Raw genomic sequence first — 18,272 nt, forward strand, 5'->3', positions numbered from 1 at the left:
GATAATTCTATGAACTGTATATTGGAATACATTTTTCAGTAGCATTCAAACACTGAATTGTGGTAAAACTTGAGTTGGTGGTTTTACAAAATAGATTATTTACCTCTTTCTTCAACCTCTGTTCTGTGTGAATTACATTACAAGAGCATAAATGGGAGCAGAAGTAGTCCATTTGGCTCTTCAAGCCTGACCGGGCATTCAACAAGATCGTGACAGGTCATTTACCTCAATTCTACCTTCCTGTGTTATCCCCATATTCCTTAATTCCCTTTATTACCCAAAAAAGTCCATCAATCTGGGGTAGAGAATTAGAAAAATTCAGAGTTCTGAGTGAAAATAATTTCTCATCATCTCCTAAATGGCTGTCCCCCTTTTTCTCAGACTGTGGTCTAAATCTGGATTGACCAGGTAGATGCCATGTTTCAATTAGATCACTTCCTATTTTTTTCTAAACTCCAAGGCTTAGTTTACTCAACTACTCTTAATGGAACAATCCCCATCTCTTAGGAACCAGTCTAATGAACATTTATTGCACTCATTCTGGAGCAAATATGTCCTTCCTTAGCTTTGTAGACCAAAACTGCATATAGTACACCAGATGTGTCCTCAACAGTGCCCTGTATATTTGTAGTAAGGGTTCCTTACTCATAGCCTGGATTTTCGCTCCTGAGGCAAGTAGCTCAAGCTGGGAAATTTCCTGGCTCACCACATCTGCCTCAGAAAAAGGGCCCCTGAATGTCTCGATCTTTCCTCTGGGAATAGGGGTGTGGATAAGGGATAGTTGGGCCCATTGATTCCAGAAGCAGAGCAGAGGTGGTTATGGGGGCCGGGTGATGAGGTGGGCCTGCTTTGGTGCTTTGGGACTTCATCCTAATTGTGATGCAAGATTACAGGCCTTCTAGACCTTGCCCCTATTTTCGCCCCCCCCCGCCCCAACCTGCCGACCATGACTTTTATACCCCCAAGTCAACTCACTTGGCATCCACTCTAGGCAGACCTTGGGAGCCATGTGGAGAAGAAATAAAGTTCTAAAAATCTAATACAGATTTCACTATACAGACTTGAATGGGATTTGAAACTCAATTCAAAACTTAAATACTTAATCTCTTCTAAAAACAAATAAACTCCTATTCATACCCTATATCGAAGGCAGCTAATCCTTTAATAGCCTCTTTAAGCTGTCGATCCAGCTGTAAACTTGGAACATCCCTGCTGAGCTAATTATACTTTTGGAAATTGGCTAAGCATTTATAAAGAGCCCTTGGGGAAATGTCAACAAACAGCTATTAAAAATGCTGTAACAGAGTTTGTTTAATGCTCACTGACACCTGCAGCCTGTCTTTTTTTTTCCCATTTTTAAAAGCTGGGGAGTTAAATAACTTTACATCATGACAGTTATGCAGACCCTACCCGCCCTTCAAGAGCCTTTGCATCTTTCCATAAATTTGTGACTCCCATACTGTAGGTTAAGTCTCCTCTACATTGGAGAGACCAAACGTAAACTGGGCGACCCCTTTGCAGAACACCTGCGGTCTGTCCGCAAGAATGACGCAAACCTCCCTGTTGCTTGCCATTTTAACACTCCACCCTGCTCTCTTGCCCACATGTCTGTCCTTGGCTTGCTGCATTGTTCCAGTGAAGCCCAACGCAAACTGGAGGAACAACACTTTATCTTCCAACTAGGTACTTTACAGCCATCCGGACTGAATATTGAATTCAACAACTTTAGGTCTTGACCTCCCTCTTCCATCCCCACCCCCTTTCTGTTTCTTCCTCCTTCCGTTTTTTTCCCAATAAATTATATAGATTTTTCTTTTTCCTACCTATTTCCATTATTTCTAAATATTTTTAAATCTTTTATGCTCCCCCCACCCCCACTAGTGCTATACCTTGAGTGCCCTACCATCCATTCTTAATTAGCACATTTGTTTAGATATATATCACCAACTTCAACACCTATGTGTTCTTTTGTTCTGTTGTCTGTGACATCTTTTGATGATCTGCTTCTATCACTGCTTGCTTGTCCCTACAACCACAACCCCCCTCCACTTCTCTACCCCCCCCCCACACACACACACACACACACACACACACACACACACACACACACACACACACACACACACACACACAAACCAGCTTATATTTCACTCCTTTCCTATTTCTACTTAGTTCTGTCGAAGGGTCATGAGGACTCGAAACGTCAACTCTTTTCTTCTCCGCCGATGCTGCCAGACCTGCTGAGTTTTTCCAGGTAATTCTGTTTTTGCTGTAGGTTAAGTCCCTTGCCGCAGACAATACGGGTCTGTTTACACTCAGCACTGAGTTCAAGTGGTCCTGCTGAGTTCGATTTCCCTCATGTAAGGGAAAACGCTAAAAATTGGATCTGTCTAAAACAGGTGGGACTCAGATGTGAAAGTCATATCTCTATTTTGGAAGCTCCGTGGGGTCTGCACACCTCCATGAAAATCCATGCTGTATACTGCAATCCCTTGGTAATAAAACCTGGTATACTATTTATTTTAATGTAAAAGCAAAACGCTGCAGTTGCTGGAAATCTGAAATAAAAGCTGAAAATTCTGGAAATACTCAGCATCTGTGGAGTGAGAAATAGTTAATATTTCAGGCTGATTACCTTTTCAGTTTTAGTTTTTTTTTATTATAAATAAAAACAGAACATGCTGGAGAAACTCGGCAAGTCTGACAGCATCCATTTCGAGTCTGTATGACCCTTCTGCAAAGCTACAGAGAAGAAGAAATGTGATGGAATTTATACTGTTTAAGGGGGATGGAGCAAGTGAAGCTGAATAGAAGGCCATTGATATGTGGGGGCTAAGGAGAGATTGACAAAGACGTCATGGACAAAAAGACAAAGGGATTATTAATAATGGTGGTAAGGGCTAAATAAGGTGCTGATTGTGGCATAAAGGTAAGAATGCAGAATGTGTTAATAGCAGAACAAGGGTCAGCACTATGTGAAAGAACAACATGGAACAAGTAACATGACCTTTTTGGGGATGGAGTGGGGGAGGGGATGGTGGTTGGGGGGAAAAAGGATGGAAAAAGGGGTTATAAGGGGGATAAAACAATGAATAAAGATTAAAATAAGTCGATTTTTAAAAAAGGGCATGATGATTAGAGGAGAGCATTCATGGCCTGGTCCATCACCTTCAATGCCTTTTCCCCTTCCCACAGCAATTTCCGATGCAATTGCAGAAGGTGCAATACCTGCCCCTTTACCTCCTCCCTCCTCACCACCCAAGGGCCCAAACACTCCTTTCAGGTTAAGCAGCACTTCACTTACACCTCCTTCAATTTGGCCTACTGAACTCACTGCTGCCAATGCGGTCTCCTCTACACTGGGGAGACCAAACGCAGACTGGGTGACCGTTTTGTGGAACACCTTTGGTCTGTCTGCATTTCCATACTCTTAATTAAACTAATCAATAAAAAAACTAACTGGTTTATCCAGTTTAAGTTACTAACTTACTAAAGTTGTTGTAAGTTAGTTTCCTAGCTTAGAGACAAAAGAAAAAACACTCTCACCAAGCTACTAGAAGTAAAATGAGAATCTGAAGTAGCTTGTGTTTTTCCCATTTGCATTAAATTTCTGACTTTAGTACACTTAACAAAGCCGTCAGTTCTGCTAGCACTCTGCGCTGACATGGAATCACTTCCCTTTAGTGCCCAGTGTCAGAAATTGCATACCCTATATTTTGGAACCTGAACAACTTAAATAAACAGCACCAATCTACTTAAACCAGTGTATAGAAAGGGGTATGGTTATTTCAAATTTTCTAAGCATGCTGCATTTTGTGTGCTATTGCCTCTTTCTCCACCCCGACATTCAAGATGTCCAATCTTGTACTGTTTTATGGCTGTTCTCAATAGACCCCTGCAAGGTTTCAACCTTTGGCATGAATTTGGAGCAAAAAAACATTTGTGTGTGTTATATCCATTATCAAAATGTTTTTTTTTTTCGATATCATCTCACACCATGTATACTAGGCATACCCCTAGCCTAGAAAGTACACTGGCAATCTGCTCACAGGCCTCTCAATGCTGTGGTTGAACCTACTGCCAGAAGCATTACGGAATTGACTTGGGCTAATTTTTAAATGCATTTTTCTTTATTTGTTTGTGACATGTTTGGCCTTCAGTCACTTGCTTTCTGTGGCAGTGGGGGAAAGAAGGTACACTTGGAAAGAGCAGACTTTTCATCAGCATCTGTCCTACCACTGCCTGTGTGTGTGTGTGTGTGTGTATGTATGTTGTGAACACCAAACTTGTCATCTCTCTGGCAGTAATGAGCTAGCTTTCCTCCAGTTCCATTCTTTTGTCTGTGACAGGGACTTGCACGCCAACTGGTACATTTATATTCAAATTTGGCTCTAATATAACTGATAGGCCATGCATGCCTTCACAGTAGGAAATGCCAGATTGTGAGGTGATTTGGCTTGCAACCAATACAGGCTTATCCTTTTCTAGGGAGATTCACAGTTCGGTTGCTGGAAAAAGTTGTTTCTGGCTTAAGTATACACAGTTGACGTGCTTCTGAATTTACCATAATGTTACTGGATAGGGGGAGGTGAATCTAGCACAGAAGCAGTTCAACAATATAAAATGGGGTTTCTGTTGCTTGGTAAAACCAGGCTTTTGGTGGATTGAAAAGATAGGTTTTCGTTATTCACGTGTGATCTCTTACATCTTCTAATATGATCCAACCAGAGATGAAATTGAGAAATGGCTTCAGCATTTCCTGACTAATGATACACACATTGTAGTCGACAAACATTCCTTTCAACAAATGTGAGTTCTTGTTCGGCAAGGGCTCATTTCCTGTTTTGTTAAAGCTGCTTGAGTTAACTTCAAACTGCTCAGGAAAACACCATGAAAAATGTACTTTGAAAATTGTTCCAGGCAACTGAATTGTTTTTTATATTCATCATTTTTCCACAGTTGATCCAAAGTGTCTAGTTTCCTGTCATTACCATTTTTAACATTCCAGAGCAGCAACCAGCTGTTTTATTTTTCCCTCTTTGGGTGACACTGAAGTAGACATCATCAAAACAATAAACGGTTCAATGAAGATCTGATTCCCTCACGAGTTGAGATGTTAAATATGTTGTGAATTGTCCACTGCTGCTTGCAGAGCTGTGAGATGCAAATTTTAAGTTATTTTTCTCCATGTTTTCAAACATTATAAATTAATAACTGTTATATCTACAAAATGGAACCTTTCTTCATTTGTGAAACGTAGTGTCAAAATTGGCTACTACCAGGTTAATAAGCATGGCACAAGACAGCAATAAAGTCAACATTTGCTCTGGTCTACCTCTTATCTCAAAGAAATGTCTCTCAACTGCCTTTATATTGAATTTTGACTGTACTTTACAGTCAAAACCAGATCCCCAGACTTTAAAAGGCAATGCAGTTGCACACATTGACACCCAATCCCATCTCTTCAAACAGCGTTTGGAACCTGAGGAACACATTAGAATTTTCCACCTTCTGCATTTTGTTTCAATTTTTCAAATTGCACAGAATCACATTTTGTAATTTGCATGTAAAATTTCCATGCATCATGCCCTAATTACCAATTATGCAGGTTATTAAGCATTATGGTCTTGGTTTCATCAAGCCTGTTTTGATGAATTGATCTGATTTATTAGATCTCTGTTTGTCACCTTTTATGTTTTGATGAGTAATGCTTCAATTCAGCACAACATCCCATGCTGTGTAATTGGCTCAAAACTGGGTAAATGGTGACTAATGTGGCACTGAACAAGTGGTTAACCAAAATGGTTAGCCTGCACATGAAGTTTGATTTATTTTATTTGAAATTGACTGACAACTGAAACTTTCACCTGGGAACATCCTCTATGTCAGGATTATCCTCTTCCCATCTAAGCATCATTTTAATCAAACCTCCAATACAATTTGTATGGGGGGGAAATAAGGAATGCAATGGCCAGAATACAGAAGGATAGCCAGCATCAGCACTGCTTTAAAACAACTTGGTGTTCTGAGAATGAGAGAACATGTTAGTAATACACAATCCGTTAATGTTCAATTCAACAGTCTATGCAACTGTGATTACTTGTAAGAACAACTGGCCTGGCATTGGATGAACTGGTGAAACCTAGTTTCTTTCACAAATGGGAATTTTGGGATTTGCCAGTTTGTGCCCTTATGTTCCATTTTACATAAATATGTACAATATACGCTCCTTAGAAGACCGGATCATGTCAGTTTGACTATGTCTGTTTGTTATACTGAGCAGTGAGCAGGCACATCTTTCTCTCCACTCTTACCCTGGCCCCAAACATCTATAATTAGATAAACAGAAAAGTAATTGTTCTAGGCTGTTACTTTGTCACTCCCAGCAGTGTCTTCAGTGTTGTAGAGGCCTGGGGACATGGTGTGCTTCCTGAAAGGTCCGAAGGAAAGGTTAAAAACTCAAGACATGGTTTTTTATGAACAATTAAATATGTGCAGGGAGAGGCCATTCCTCAGATATATTCCTCACATTTGAATATGACCTCTAACGTGATTTTTCTTAAATATAATATTTTGTTACTGCGAATAGTTAGAAGTTGTCCTGTCTTTTCCCTAACAGTTGCCTGGACTGTTGCTTTTTGATCTGAAGTGTTTATAAGTGCTATGGAGACTTGCACTACTGTTAATTTTGTGATATTCAACAGTTTTTGTGCTGAACACGAAATTTTGCAGCTGAAATAGGAAATGAGGAAGCACAAATTATCAACCAAGGCTGGTTTCCTTTTGTGGCAAGTGAATTGTGCTGCAAGTATTGGGTGTGCTGACTGGAATGTATAGTTTCATTATAACTTCTATTATAGCATAAAAGTCAGATTTCCATTATTGAAGTTTACCTTTTGGGGGGGGGGGGGAAATTTGACCAATTGTTGGCTTGTATCTCTAATCTAAACCTTTTTTATTGGACAATGCTAACTGTATTTAACCCCTCCAAGGAAGAGCCAGGATATTTTAAACCCACATTTACTTGAATTTTGGTGCAGACTTGTTCCCTGTTTCTCATTGCGTAAAGGAACACTAGGCTTCTCAAAGCCTGTGTATGAGTCGGATGACCTTTTCTAACAGTTGAGAAAAGTGGACAGGCGAGCTAACAGGCAGCTGAAAATAAAAACAGAATTACCTGGAAAAACTCAGCAGGTCTGGCAGCATCGGCGGAGAAGAAAAGAGTTGACGTTTCGAGTCCTCATGACCCTTCGACAGAACTTGAGTTCGAGTCCAAGAAAGAGTTGAAATATAAGCTGGTTTAAGGTGTGTGTGTGGGGGGCGGAGAGATAGAGAGACAGAGAGAGGTGGGGTGGGGGGGGGGTGTGGTTGTAGGGACAAACAAGCAGTGATAGAAGCAGATCATCAAAAGATGTCAACGACAATAGTACAATAGAACACATGGGTGTTAAAGTTAAATTTGGTGATATTATCTAAACGAATGTGCTAATTAAGAATGGATGGTAGGGCACTCAAGGTATAGCTCTAGTGGTTTTTTTATTTTTTTATAATGGAAATAGGTGGGAAAAGGAAAATCTTTATAATTTATTGGAAAAAAAGGGAAGGGGGAAACAGAAAGGGGGTGGGGATGGGGGAGGGAGCTCACGACCTAAAGTTGTTGAATTCAATATTCAGTCCTGATGGCTGTAAAGTGCCTAGTCGGAAGATGAGGTGTTGTTCCTCCAGTTTGCGTTGGGCTTCACTGGAACAATGCAGCAAGCCAAGGACAGACATGTGGGCAAGAGAGCAGGGTGGAGTGTTAAAATGGCAAGCGACAGGGAGGTTTGGGTCATTCTTGCGGACAGACCGCAGGTGTTCTGCAAAGCGGTCGCCCAGTTTACGTTTGGTCTCTCCAATGTAGAGGAGACCACATTGGGAGCAACGAATGCAGTAGACTAAGTTGGGAGAAATGCAAGTGAAATGCTGCTTCACTTGAAAGGAGTGTTTGGGTCCTTGGACGGTGAGGAGAGAGGAAGTGAAGGGGCAGGTGTTGCATCTTTTGCGTGGGCATGGGGTGGTGCCATAGGAGGGGGTTGAGGAGTAGGGGGTGATGGAGGAGTGGACCAGGGTGTCCCGGAGGGAGCGATCCCTATGGAATGCCGATAAGGAGGGTGAAGGGAAGATGTGTTTGGTGGTGGCATCATGCTGGAGTTGGCGGAAATGGCGGAGCTGAAAATGGCTGCTATGACTACTTCAACCATCCATACTCCATTTGCATGCCAACAGAGGGAGGTTTGGCATGTGTAACTGAAGCCATTTCTGACTTGAGAGACTTTTGACATTGACACTTGAAGCCAGTTGGGAGTGGAGCAGTGTGAAGCTGGATGGGAACACTGGTTATCAGAGGCCAGATATAAAGGAACAGGAGTGGAGCAGAGATTCATAAAGGAGAGATTGGAGGCAGAATATAAAGGAGCAAGAGCCAAATCAAACATGGGAGAAATCAATAAGTGATGTAAGGGTGACTTTGTACCCTACAGAAAGTGTGGAGAAACAGAAACCACGCCAGCATGAGAATACTGTAAGATTTTAATTGAATCTAGCCGTAAATTGTAATATTAACAAGAGTTAAGTAAAAACATTTCAGTTAACCTCCCTACAATAAAGACAGCACAGGAAAAGCAGCTCATTTAAGTAGTAGTTTAATACTCTGAGTCATGACAAGGTATCTCAGACTTGTGGAGTGCACATCCTGCTCCATGTCGGAATTCCAGTCCACATTGTGTCCTGGATAAACGTATGTCATCAGCTGCAATAGCTCAAGCTCTGAGTTTCGGCGCATCCATGAGATTGAGAGCTTTTTGGATAGTAAATCTATATATCAGGCCACCCACAGCTTAAAGGTTGCAGGCAGAGTGAGAATGGGTGACAACCAGGTAGTCAAGAAGAACCAAAGTGCAGGAGTCCCTTGAGTGCATCTCACTCTCCAAGTATTCAGCTGAGGAGTGCAGGCAGAGCCAAGTCCATGGCATCACAGCTGGCTCAGCTGTACGGGGGGGGGGACAGGGGGAATATTGGAAAAGCAATAGTGATAGGGGAACAGACTGAAGTTTCTGCAGCTGTGAACATGAATCCAGGATGGTATGTTGCTTCCCCGGTGCCAGGTTCAAGATGTCAGAGTGGCTGCAGAGCACACTTGAGGAGAAAGGGCAAACAGCCAGAGGTCACTGTCCATATCGGTACTAATGACATAGGTAGAAAGAGGATGTGGTCCTGCTGTAAGAGTTTATGGAGCTAGGAAGTAAACTAGTAAGCAGGACCTCAAAGAAAGTAATCTTTGGATTACTCCTGGTAGCACATGCAAATGGGTATAGAAATAGGAGGCTAAAGCAGATGAATGTGTGGCTGGAGAGATGGTGCAGGATCGAGGGCTTTAGATTCTTGGGACACCAGGACCATTTCTGGGGGAGATGGGATCTGTACAGGTCATGTTGCATCTGAACAGAGCCAGGACCAATTTCCTTGTGGGGTGATTTGGTAGTGCTATTTGGGAGGGTTTAATCTAGCTTGGCAGGGGTATGGGAACCAGGAGGTAATATCAGAGAGGAGCACTAAGGTGCATGGAGTATTCAGAAAGACAGAGCACTGAAGTAGGAAATAGTAACATATTAGGTGGAGCCAGAGTAAGAGGGAATCTAATAAGATCTAAATTGGGTTAATTGTGCATGATTGTGAATGTGTGGAGTGTGGTAAGTAAGATTGGTGAGGTGCAGATGCAGATAATCATTTGGAAATATTCCATTGTGGTTATAATGGAGACCTGGCTCAAAGAAGGGCAGGACTGGGTACTAAATATTCTTGGATACAGGGTGCTCAGAAAATAGGGAAGGAAAGAAAGGAGGAGTAACAATATTGATTTTAAGGAGAAAAGTACGGTGCTAGAGAAAGGATGTCTTAGAGGGGCCAAGGACAGAATCTATTTGGTTAGAACAAAGAAGCTATCAAGTTACCAATACATTGCTGGGTGTATTCTATAAGCCACCAACTAGTGGGAAAGACAGGAACACATTTGCAAGGAAATTACAGAGAAGTGAAATATTTGAGAGTAGTTATAATGGGGGACTTTACCCAAATATAGACTGGGGCAATAAGAATGTAAAGGGCATCGAGGGACAAGAATTTCTGAAGTGTGTTCAGGGGAACTTTCTTGATAAGTGTATTCCTGGCCCAGGATGGAGGTGCTGCTGGTTCTGGTTCTTGAAAATGGAGTAGGCCAAGTGAATCAAGTAGAGTAGGGGAACATTTAAGGGGATAGTGATCATTGTATCATAAGGTTTAGATTGGCTATAGAAAAAGACAAGGAGCAATCCAGAGCAAAAATAACTATTTGGGGGAGGGCCAACTTCAATAAGGTGAGAACAGACCTGGCCCAGATAAATTTGGAATCAAATGTTAGCAGGCAAAACTGTAACTGAACAATGGCTGCCTTTAAAGAAGAGATGGTTCAAGTACAGTCAAGGTCTGTTCCTCAAAGGGGAAATGTAGAGCAAACAAATGCAGAGCTCCCTGGATGATGAAAAAGATAGAGATTAAGATGAAGAAGAAAAATATGCTTATGACAGATGTCCGGTGCATAATACAATTGACAGCCAGACTGAATAAATAAGGTTGAGGGGAATTGAAAAAGCAAATAGGAGCCAAGAGAGTATGAGAAGAGACTAGCAGTTAACATAAAATGGAATCCATAAAGTTGTCTTATGGGCATTTAAATAGTGAAGAGTGGGGTTGGTTAGGGTCATGGATTTATGCATGGAGGCAGGGGACATGATGAGATACTGAATGAGTACTTTGCCTTTGACTTTACCCAGGAAGAAAATGCTGAACAAGTCATGGTGAGAGGAAAGGGATCTGCGATAGTTGATAAGTTTAAGAACATTGATTTGAGGAGGTTTTGGATAGGCTATCTGTCCTTAAAGTTGATAAATCACCAGGACTGAATGAGATGCATTCAAGGATCTGGGAAGGGAAGTAAGGGTGGAAATTGTGGAGGTATTGGTGTAACTTTCTAATTTTCCTTTAAATACAAGAGTGGTGCTAGAGGACTCGAGAATTGCAAATGTTACACTCTCTTGTTCAAAAAGGGGTATATGGATAAACCCAGCAACTACAGGACAGTCAGTTAATCTCTGTGATGTAAATGCTCTTAGAAACAATTCCACACATAAATTAACAGATACTTGGCCAAATGTGGATTAATTAAGGAAAGCCAGCATAGATTATAGATAGATGAAGATAATTGACATGGTGTACCTGGACTTCAAAAGGCAAGTGCCACACAACAGACCAGAGCAAAGTTAGAGGTCATTGGCTAAAAGGGACGGTAGCAACATGGATACCAAATTATGGCAGGAGAAGGTAGTGGTGAAGGGTTGTGAAGAAGAGTCATTTGAACTCAATGTTAACTCTGTTTCTCTCTCCACAGATGCTGCAGACCTGTTGTGTTTTTCCAGCACTTTTGCTTTTATTATTGATGAAAGGCTGTTTTTCTGGTTTGTGTCCAGTTTTGGACACCACACTTTCAGGAAGTATGTGAAGGCATTAGAGAGGTTACAGAAAGATGGATGAGAATGGTCCCAGGAATGAGGAACTTAAGTTACGTGGATAGGTTCAACAAGCTGGGGCTGTTCTCCTTGGAGTAGGGAAGGTTAAGAGGAGATTTGACAGAGATTCTCAAACATGACAGATCTGGACAGAGTAAATGGGGAGAAACTGTTCCCAGTGGTGAAATGGTCGAGAACCAAGAGCAGCACTTAAGGTGAATGACAGAAGAAGCAACAGTGATGTGAGGAGAAACATCTTTCATGCAGCAAGTGGTTAGGATCTTGGATTCACTGCCTGAGAGTCTGGTGGAAGCAGATCCAATCATGGTTTTCAAAAGATAATTGGATCATTATCTGAAGAGAAGATTTGCAGGGCTACTGGGAAAAGGTGGGGAATTGGCACTTGCTGAATTGCACTTTGCGGGGAGCTGGCACAGACACGACAGGCCAAATGGCCGCCTTCTGTTCTGCAACCTTTCTATGATTGAGTGGTAATGGTTAGAAAATATTTTTCTGCCAATGCTGAAAGTAGTTGCAATTTCAAACCTGCTCTTTTGATTTTCCATTAGAAATATTCAATGCTTTCTTTTCATAATGGTTTTGTCATTTTATTGAAGTCTTGCTACCTCCTGTTGTTTGATCACTGATGGTAGTGTTGCTATTATGTTTGAGATGGAGAGGTGAAAAGTGTGATTTGTATGCTGGGTTGATTTGATGTGTTTCATCAATAGCAACAGCTTGTATTTATGTAGTGCCATTAACATAATTAAATATCCCAAGGTGCTTCACCAAGGGTGCAATAAAACAATGTTTGACACCAAGCCGTTTCTCCATAAGAAGATATTAAGGTAGATGACCAGAAGCTTGGTGAAAGCGGTAGGTTTTAAGGAGTATCTTAATGGAGGAAAGCGAGGTAGAGGGAGGTGGGATGGGATGATTTCAGAGCTTGGAGTTGAGACACCTGAAGACAACGCCATCAATGGTGAGCATCTAAATAGGGGATGCACAACAGACTAGAATTAGAGCAGTGAAGAAATTATAGAGGGTTGTGGGCCTGGAGGAGATTTAGAGATTGGAAGGGGCGAGGCCATAAAGGGATTTGGAAACAAGGATGAGAATTTTCAAATCAAGACATTGGCTCCCAGGCGAGCAATGTAGGTGGGAACCTGGGTGAAAGGAGAATGGGACATGGTTCAAGTTAAATTATGGGCATTAGAGTTTTAGATGACCTCAAGCTCACAAAGGGTAGAATGTTTTTAGGTTGAGAGTATTGCCCTGAAATGGGTTTAGCATAATGGAAGTAGCATGTAGTGAAATGGTTTTGAAGCAGGAAAATCTGTAACATAATCTGTAAACACTATTCAATACTTAGCTAACGGTTCATGGCATTCTTCTACATTCCAAGTTATTTTTAATTAGATTGCCACTTACAACTTTGTTGCATATGCTGCAAAATTTATGGTGTTTGTTTTTCAAGGCCAAACTATAGCATTCTACTGCAATACCGCCAAGGTTTTAGAATGTAATGTTAAAAAGTTGACTGATGTACCTGACTTCTTATAAGATTATAACTTAGTTTTCCCGTGGGAAAAACCAAAAATGCTTTATTTTGGTTCCTGTGTGTATGTATGTATGATGTCATTTTCCACTTAGAAATATGCTATGAGCATACACTTGAAGAATGTTCTGCAAATTGAGTGATAATTAGATCATCTCGTTTGGCTTGCTGTCAAAGCACTCTGCGTTATTACAGTGTGCTTCCGAGTTGTATTCTTTACAATACTTGAGAAATTAATCTTAAAATTTTATTTTTTAAAGAAATGTACATAAACATTTGTAACAATGTATCCAAATTAAAATGTAATTGGATCATGACAGAAGCATCTGTACAATTCAAGTTGTAACTTTACTGCAAACTGAAAAAGCTCCATGTTTAAATAACTTTTGCAATGTTTTTTGGCAGAGCTTGAAGACAAAATATTAATTGCTTTTTACATGTATGCTTCTTGTGAACATCCATATTTATCTGTTTTATGTGTGGATGGACAACATCTTGCTATGCGCTATGCTTAATGTGTTTATTGCATTCCAGAGCCAAACTTGGTTTAAAGCTATTTGGTTTTATTATAGGGTGAATATGGGACATGCAACTAAAATGTATGGTGTTTCACTCTTTAGACTAAACCACAGTAATATTCTGTTGCAATATCTTTCAGGTTATGAGAAGTAATTTTAAATAGTAAACTGACCTGCCAGCAATTTAACTTCTTTCTATGAGAAAAATCATCTAGTTTATTGTTTTGGTTCCTGCTATGCACTATGGTTAATGTGTTTAATGTATTGGAATGTCAATTTTGATTTAGAACTATGTGGTTTCGTTACAGAGTGAAAATGGGACCAGTAATAATCTTGCAGGAGAAAACATTCTGGAACAAATCAGTTCACAAAATGGGGAGGTGGCAGCTTTTTGGCTAGAACTTATTAAGTAAGGATGGTCAACGTTTTTTTTATACCTCATTGATTTTAATAAATAAGAAATATTGTATTATTGTATATTGTTTGATATTTGAAGTTATATGCCCGTGTGTATGAATTGCCCATAAAGTGATGTTTTTAAAGAGGAACCAAGATAAGGTTTCTGCTTCAGTGCTGCCCAGGCTTGTGAAGAGGTCTGTCTTCCCACTTATCCCACTTTTAAAATTCTGAAAAACGTAAGCATGATGTGCAAAAATGTGGAATTTCGGGAAGATAACAAATCAATTGTAGCATACTGAGCAAGATTAGTTGACTGTTTTGGTATCTCAGTGCTAATTGAATCTGCAATCTTAAGGTGTAAGGATAGTTGAAATGGCTCTTGTTTGCAGTATCACTTCTGCAATACGTTACAAATTTAATTGTGCAATGTGAATTATCTCAGTGGAGATGGCTTTTTAATAAGCTTCTGCAGATGAGTGTGTGTTACATAACAATTGAACCACTATTAAGTTCTCCTGAACTGCAAATTGAATAGATCTGAAGTGTTGAGTTAAACGTAAATGTTCCAGTACTGTACTGGTGCTTCAGATTGCAATCCAAGCTATGATTGGTATGAGTTCAAACATTAAATTTGGCCAAGAATGGCTGTAGAATATTAGACTTTCCAAATTAATGTCAGAGGAACTTGAAGCTAAATCTTTAACCATCAGTGTTTTTTGTGCTTTTAGGTTACGATCCACATTTCCATACAGTGACCACTCCACAAATCCAGGTTATGTTTTGAGTCCTGTTATGCTTCACCACGATATGAATGGAGAAAATGCTAGTGTGAAGGTCTCCATAGAAATTGAGGAGTTTCAGGAGCCAGTCACATTCACCTGTGATGGTGAGATTTCGCATCTATTACTTTTTGTTGAGTAAACAATGTGAAGTGTATATTTAGTATTGCAAAACAAATTGTGTATGGCACTTTCAAAGGAGTCTTATGCATAGGTGCTCCATTACTTATTCATGATGTTTTTTTGAAATTTCATTTTGACAAGTTGCTTGGATGAGATGAGACCTTTTGAGTTTGAATGTAAATACCGTGCGCTGACTACTCAAAATATGTTTGTATAATCGGAGATAATCAACTAAAAGCATTTTTGAGTGAGATATGAAATGGCTCCGTTCAAACGCATGCAACTTTCTGTATTAGACAAATACAAGTCTTGTGGAATTTTTTGAAATTGAAAATCACAGTAACTTGATCATTTTATCAAATGTCCAGATTTTTCTCAGTTGTAAGAAATCAGAAATTCTGGGAACTCACGTTTGTTTATGCATGTTTTAAATTAAAAATGCACGCTCTACTGCGCATTAATGCATATAAGACATAATAAAGACAAAATGCTGGAAATAATCGGATCTGACAGCATCTGTAGGGAGAGAAACAGTGTGAACATTGCTCAGCAAGTTTGACAGAATCTGTGGAGCGAGGCAGTGTCAATGTTTCGGTTGATGACCTTTCATCAGGAGTTCTGATGCTGCCTGACCTGATTATCCAACATTTACTGCTTTTCTTTCAGATACTCAGTATTTTGTTTTTACATGTAAAGCATGTGCCTGAAATGGGCACTTTGGCCAATTGAAATTTTTATGTTTAACCTAATCACCCTAGATGCCTCTATCCTGTTTTTGGTCTGGGCGTAATGTAATTTATTAATTTATATAGGTCTAATGTATATCTTTTGGGTCTGTCTAACTGCTATAAGTACGGAATTAAGGGTGCAAAGAGGTAAATTACATTTGCATAGCAGTTGTCTCAATCTCAGGAGATCCCAAAGTCTACTAGTTAGTACTTCTGAAATGCAGTCACTGTTATTAATGTAGCAAAATCTAAGTTTGTATTTTTGTATGTTATCTTTCACTTCAAAGGGAAAAAGAGGTCAAGGTGTTAATACTAAAACCGTCTGTCAAAGCCTCCTAACTTGTGCATCAGATGGGTTGAAATTACAATGAAAAATTAACATAAATTCAAAAAACACTATCCTCAGAAGGCTAGGTAGAAGTGTGCAATTGGTGAGATGGGACATGAGCATAAAGCAGCAACAAATGATAATTTAACCTTCATCAAAATTATCTAGTCTGATTTTATTAAATCTGCATCCTTTTTTCCTTCGGAAATTTTAATCAGAATTCAGGGAAACCTGATCAGTGAAGTTTTCGACAATTTACCGAATGGAGAACCTATGAACATTCCTTCCTAGCGCATTTGTCCAACTCTCAACTGATCTTGGTAATACTGAGAGTTAGGAATGGTTTTGAGAATTTAGTATTTATATAATTTGCTGCACAGTTGTATAGGTTCATCAGCATAGCTTTTTTTATCTATAGTGTATGAATTTATTGGCAAAATGCTGGTACATGGCTATGTTCTGGTATCAACATGTAAACAAAGGATCTGCTCTTTAGATAAAATAGCATATCACAAAGCTTGTTAGATTTTAAGGGTGCATTGGTAACTATGGGGTCCATGTATAGCCTTTATTTACAAAATAACCATTCTACTCTGCTCTAATTTCTTCCCTGCCCCCCACACCTTTTGTTGGCTGATGGTACAGTAACTTGTTCAAGCACCTGTTCTGCACAGGAGCCTTGAGAAAAGAATTGCATGCAATTGAATTGTGGTCCATTAAGGCTCAACATTTTCCTGTGCACAAATGGATGCTTTTAATCAGTCACTGGATACCAGTCAGAAACTTCCCTCCAATTGAGGGACTGATACCAATTGTAAGGCTCTGTTGTAGATAAGATTATCTAACTCGGCTCCGATCTTCAATTAAACCATGACCCTCCTGGTTTCTGACTCCACCAACACACTTGAAAGTCCTAGTTCAATTTGTGTACCATAAATTTAACCAACTTGTGCAATTGCATAGCAAGGTCTGTGTCTTATAATGTTCTAACAAAAGATGCTTGCTACACAGAACTATAGATGGAAGTTCAAGCGTTAGATATTCCTCCGGTCAAATGGAATTTTTTTAAAAATGTTGAAGTTCTAGCTTGCAGTGAGAAATTACATTTTGCTCACTTATAGCATATCTTGCTATTCTTTCTAGCTCCCTCTGCATGCAATTTCCACTTGATCTTCTCTGAATCTGCACTGTTCTACAGAGAGTAGGCATAAATGGGTCATTTTCTGGTTGGCAAGATGTAACGAGTGGTATGCCACAGGGATCAGTGCTGAGGCCTCAAGTTTTACAATTTATATAAATGACTTGGAAAAAGGGACTGAAGGTATGGTTGCTAAATTTGCTGATGATACAAAGATAGGTAGGGAAGTAAGTTGTGAAGAGGACACAAGGAGGCTACAAAGGAATATAGGTTAAGTGAGTGGGCAAAGACCTGGAAAATGCAGAATAGTGTGGGGAAGTGTGAAGTTGTCTGTTTTGGCAGAGTGAATAAAAAAGGAGCATTTTGTTTCTTTCATGGGACGTGGACATTGTTGGCTAGGCCATCATTTATTGCCCATCCATAATTGCCCTTGAGAAATTGAGTGGCTTGCTAAGCCATTTCAGAGGGCATTTAAGAGTCAACCACATTGCTGTGAATCTGGAATCGCATGTAGGCTAGACCAGGTAAGAACAGCAGATTTTCTTCCCTAAAGGACATTAACGAATCAGATGGGTTTTCACAACAACCGACAATGGTTTTATGGCCATCATTAGACTTTTACAGACTTTTATTGGATTCAAATTCCACCATCTACCGTGGTGGGATTCGAACCTGGGTCCCCAGAGCATTACCCTGGGTCTCTCGATTACTGAAATAAAAGCAAAATACTGCAGATGTTGGAAATCTGAAACAAAAATATAAAATGCTGGGAAAACTCAGCAGGTCTAACAGCATCTGTGGAGAGAAAAACAGAGTTAACTCTGAAGAAGAGTCATACGGACTCAAAATGCTAACTCTGTTTTTCTCTCCACAGATGCTGTTAGACCTGCTGAATTTTTCCAGAATTTTCTGTTTTTTGCCTCTCGATTACTGGTGCATTGGCAATACCACTACACCAAAAGAGCGCAAAAGAATGGGAGAGCAATAGTGATAGGGGATTCTATTGTAAGGAGAACAAATAGAAGTTTTTGCGACCACAGATGTGACACCAGGATGGTATGTTGCCTTCATGGTGGCAGGGTCAAGGATATCATTGAGCGGCTGCAGGACATTCTGAAGGTG

At 40.0% G+C, this 18,272-nt stretch overlaps 1 protein-coding gene across 3 annotated transcripts in view; it reads left to right on the forward strand.

Annotated features, from left to right (window-relative positions):
• pik3c2a (phosphatidylinositol-4-phosphate 3-kinase, catalytic subunit type 2 alpha) overlaps positions 1-18,272 on the forward strand; it is a 140,425-nt gene that overhangs the window by 43,406 nt on the left and 78,747 nt on the right. For all 3 annotated transcript variants that reach the window (XR_005944163.1, XM_041196872.1, XM_041196873.1), the window contains exons 3-4: positions 13,964-14,064; positions 14,783-14,940. Coding sequence is in view for 2 of the 3 variants with exons in the window: in XM_041196872.1 (XP_041052806.1) it covers positions 13,964-14,064; positions 14,783-14,940 (259 nt within the window). In the remaining variant the exon portion in view is untranslated. The remainder of the gene's footprint in view (positions 1-13,963; positions 14,065-14,782; positions 14,941-18,272) is intronic.

This window comes from Carcharodon carcharias, chromosome 10, assembly GCF_017639515.1.
Source record: "Carcharodon carcharias isolate sCarCar2 chromosome 10, sCarCar2.pri, whole genome shotgun sequence".
Lineage (NCBI taxonomy): Eukaryota > Metazoa > Chordata > Chondrichthyes > Lamniformes > Lamnidae > Carcharodon > Carcharodon carcharias.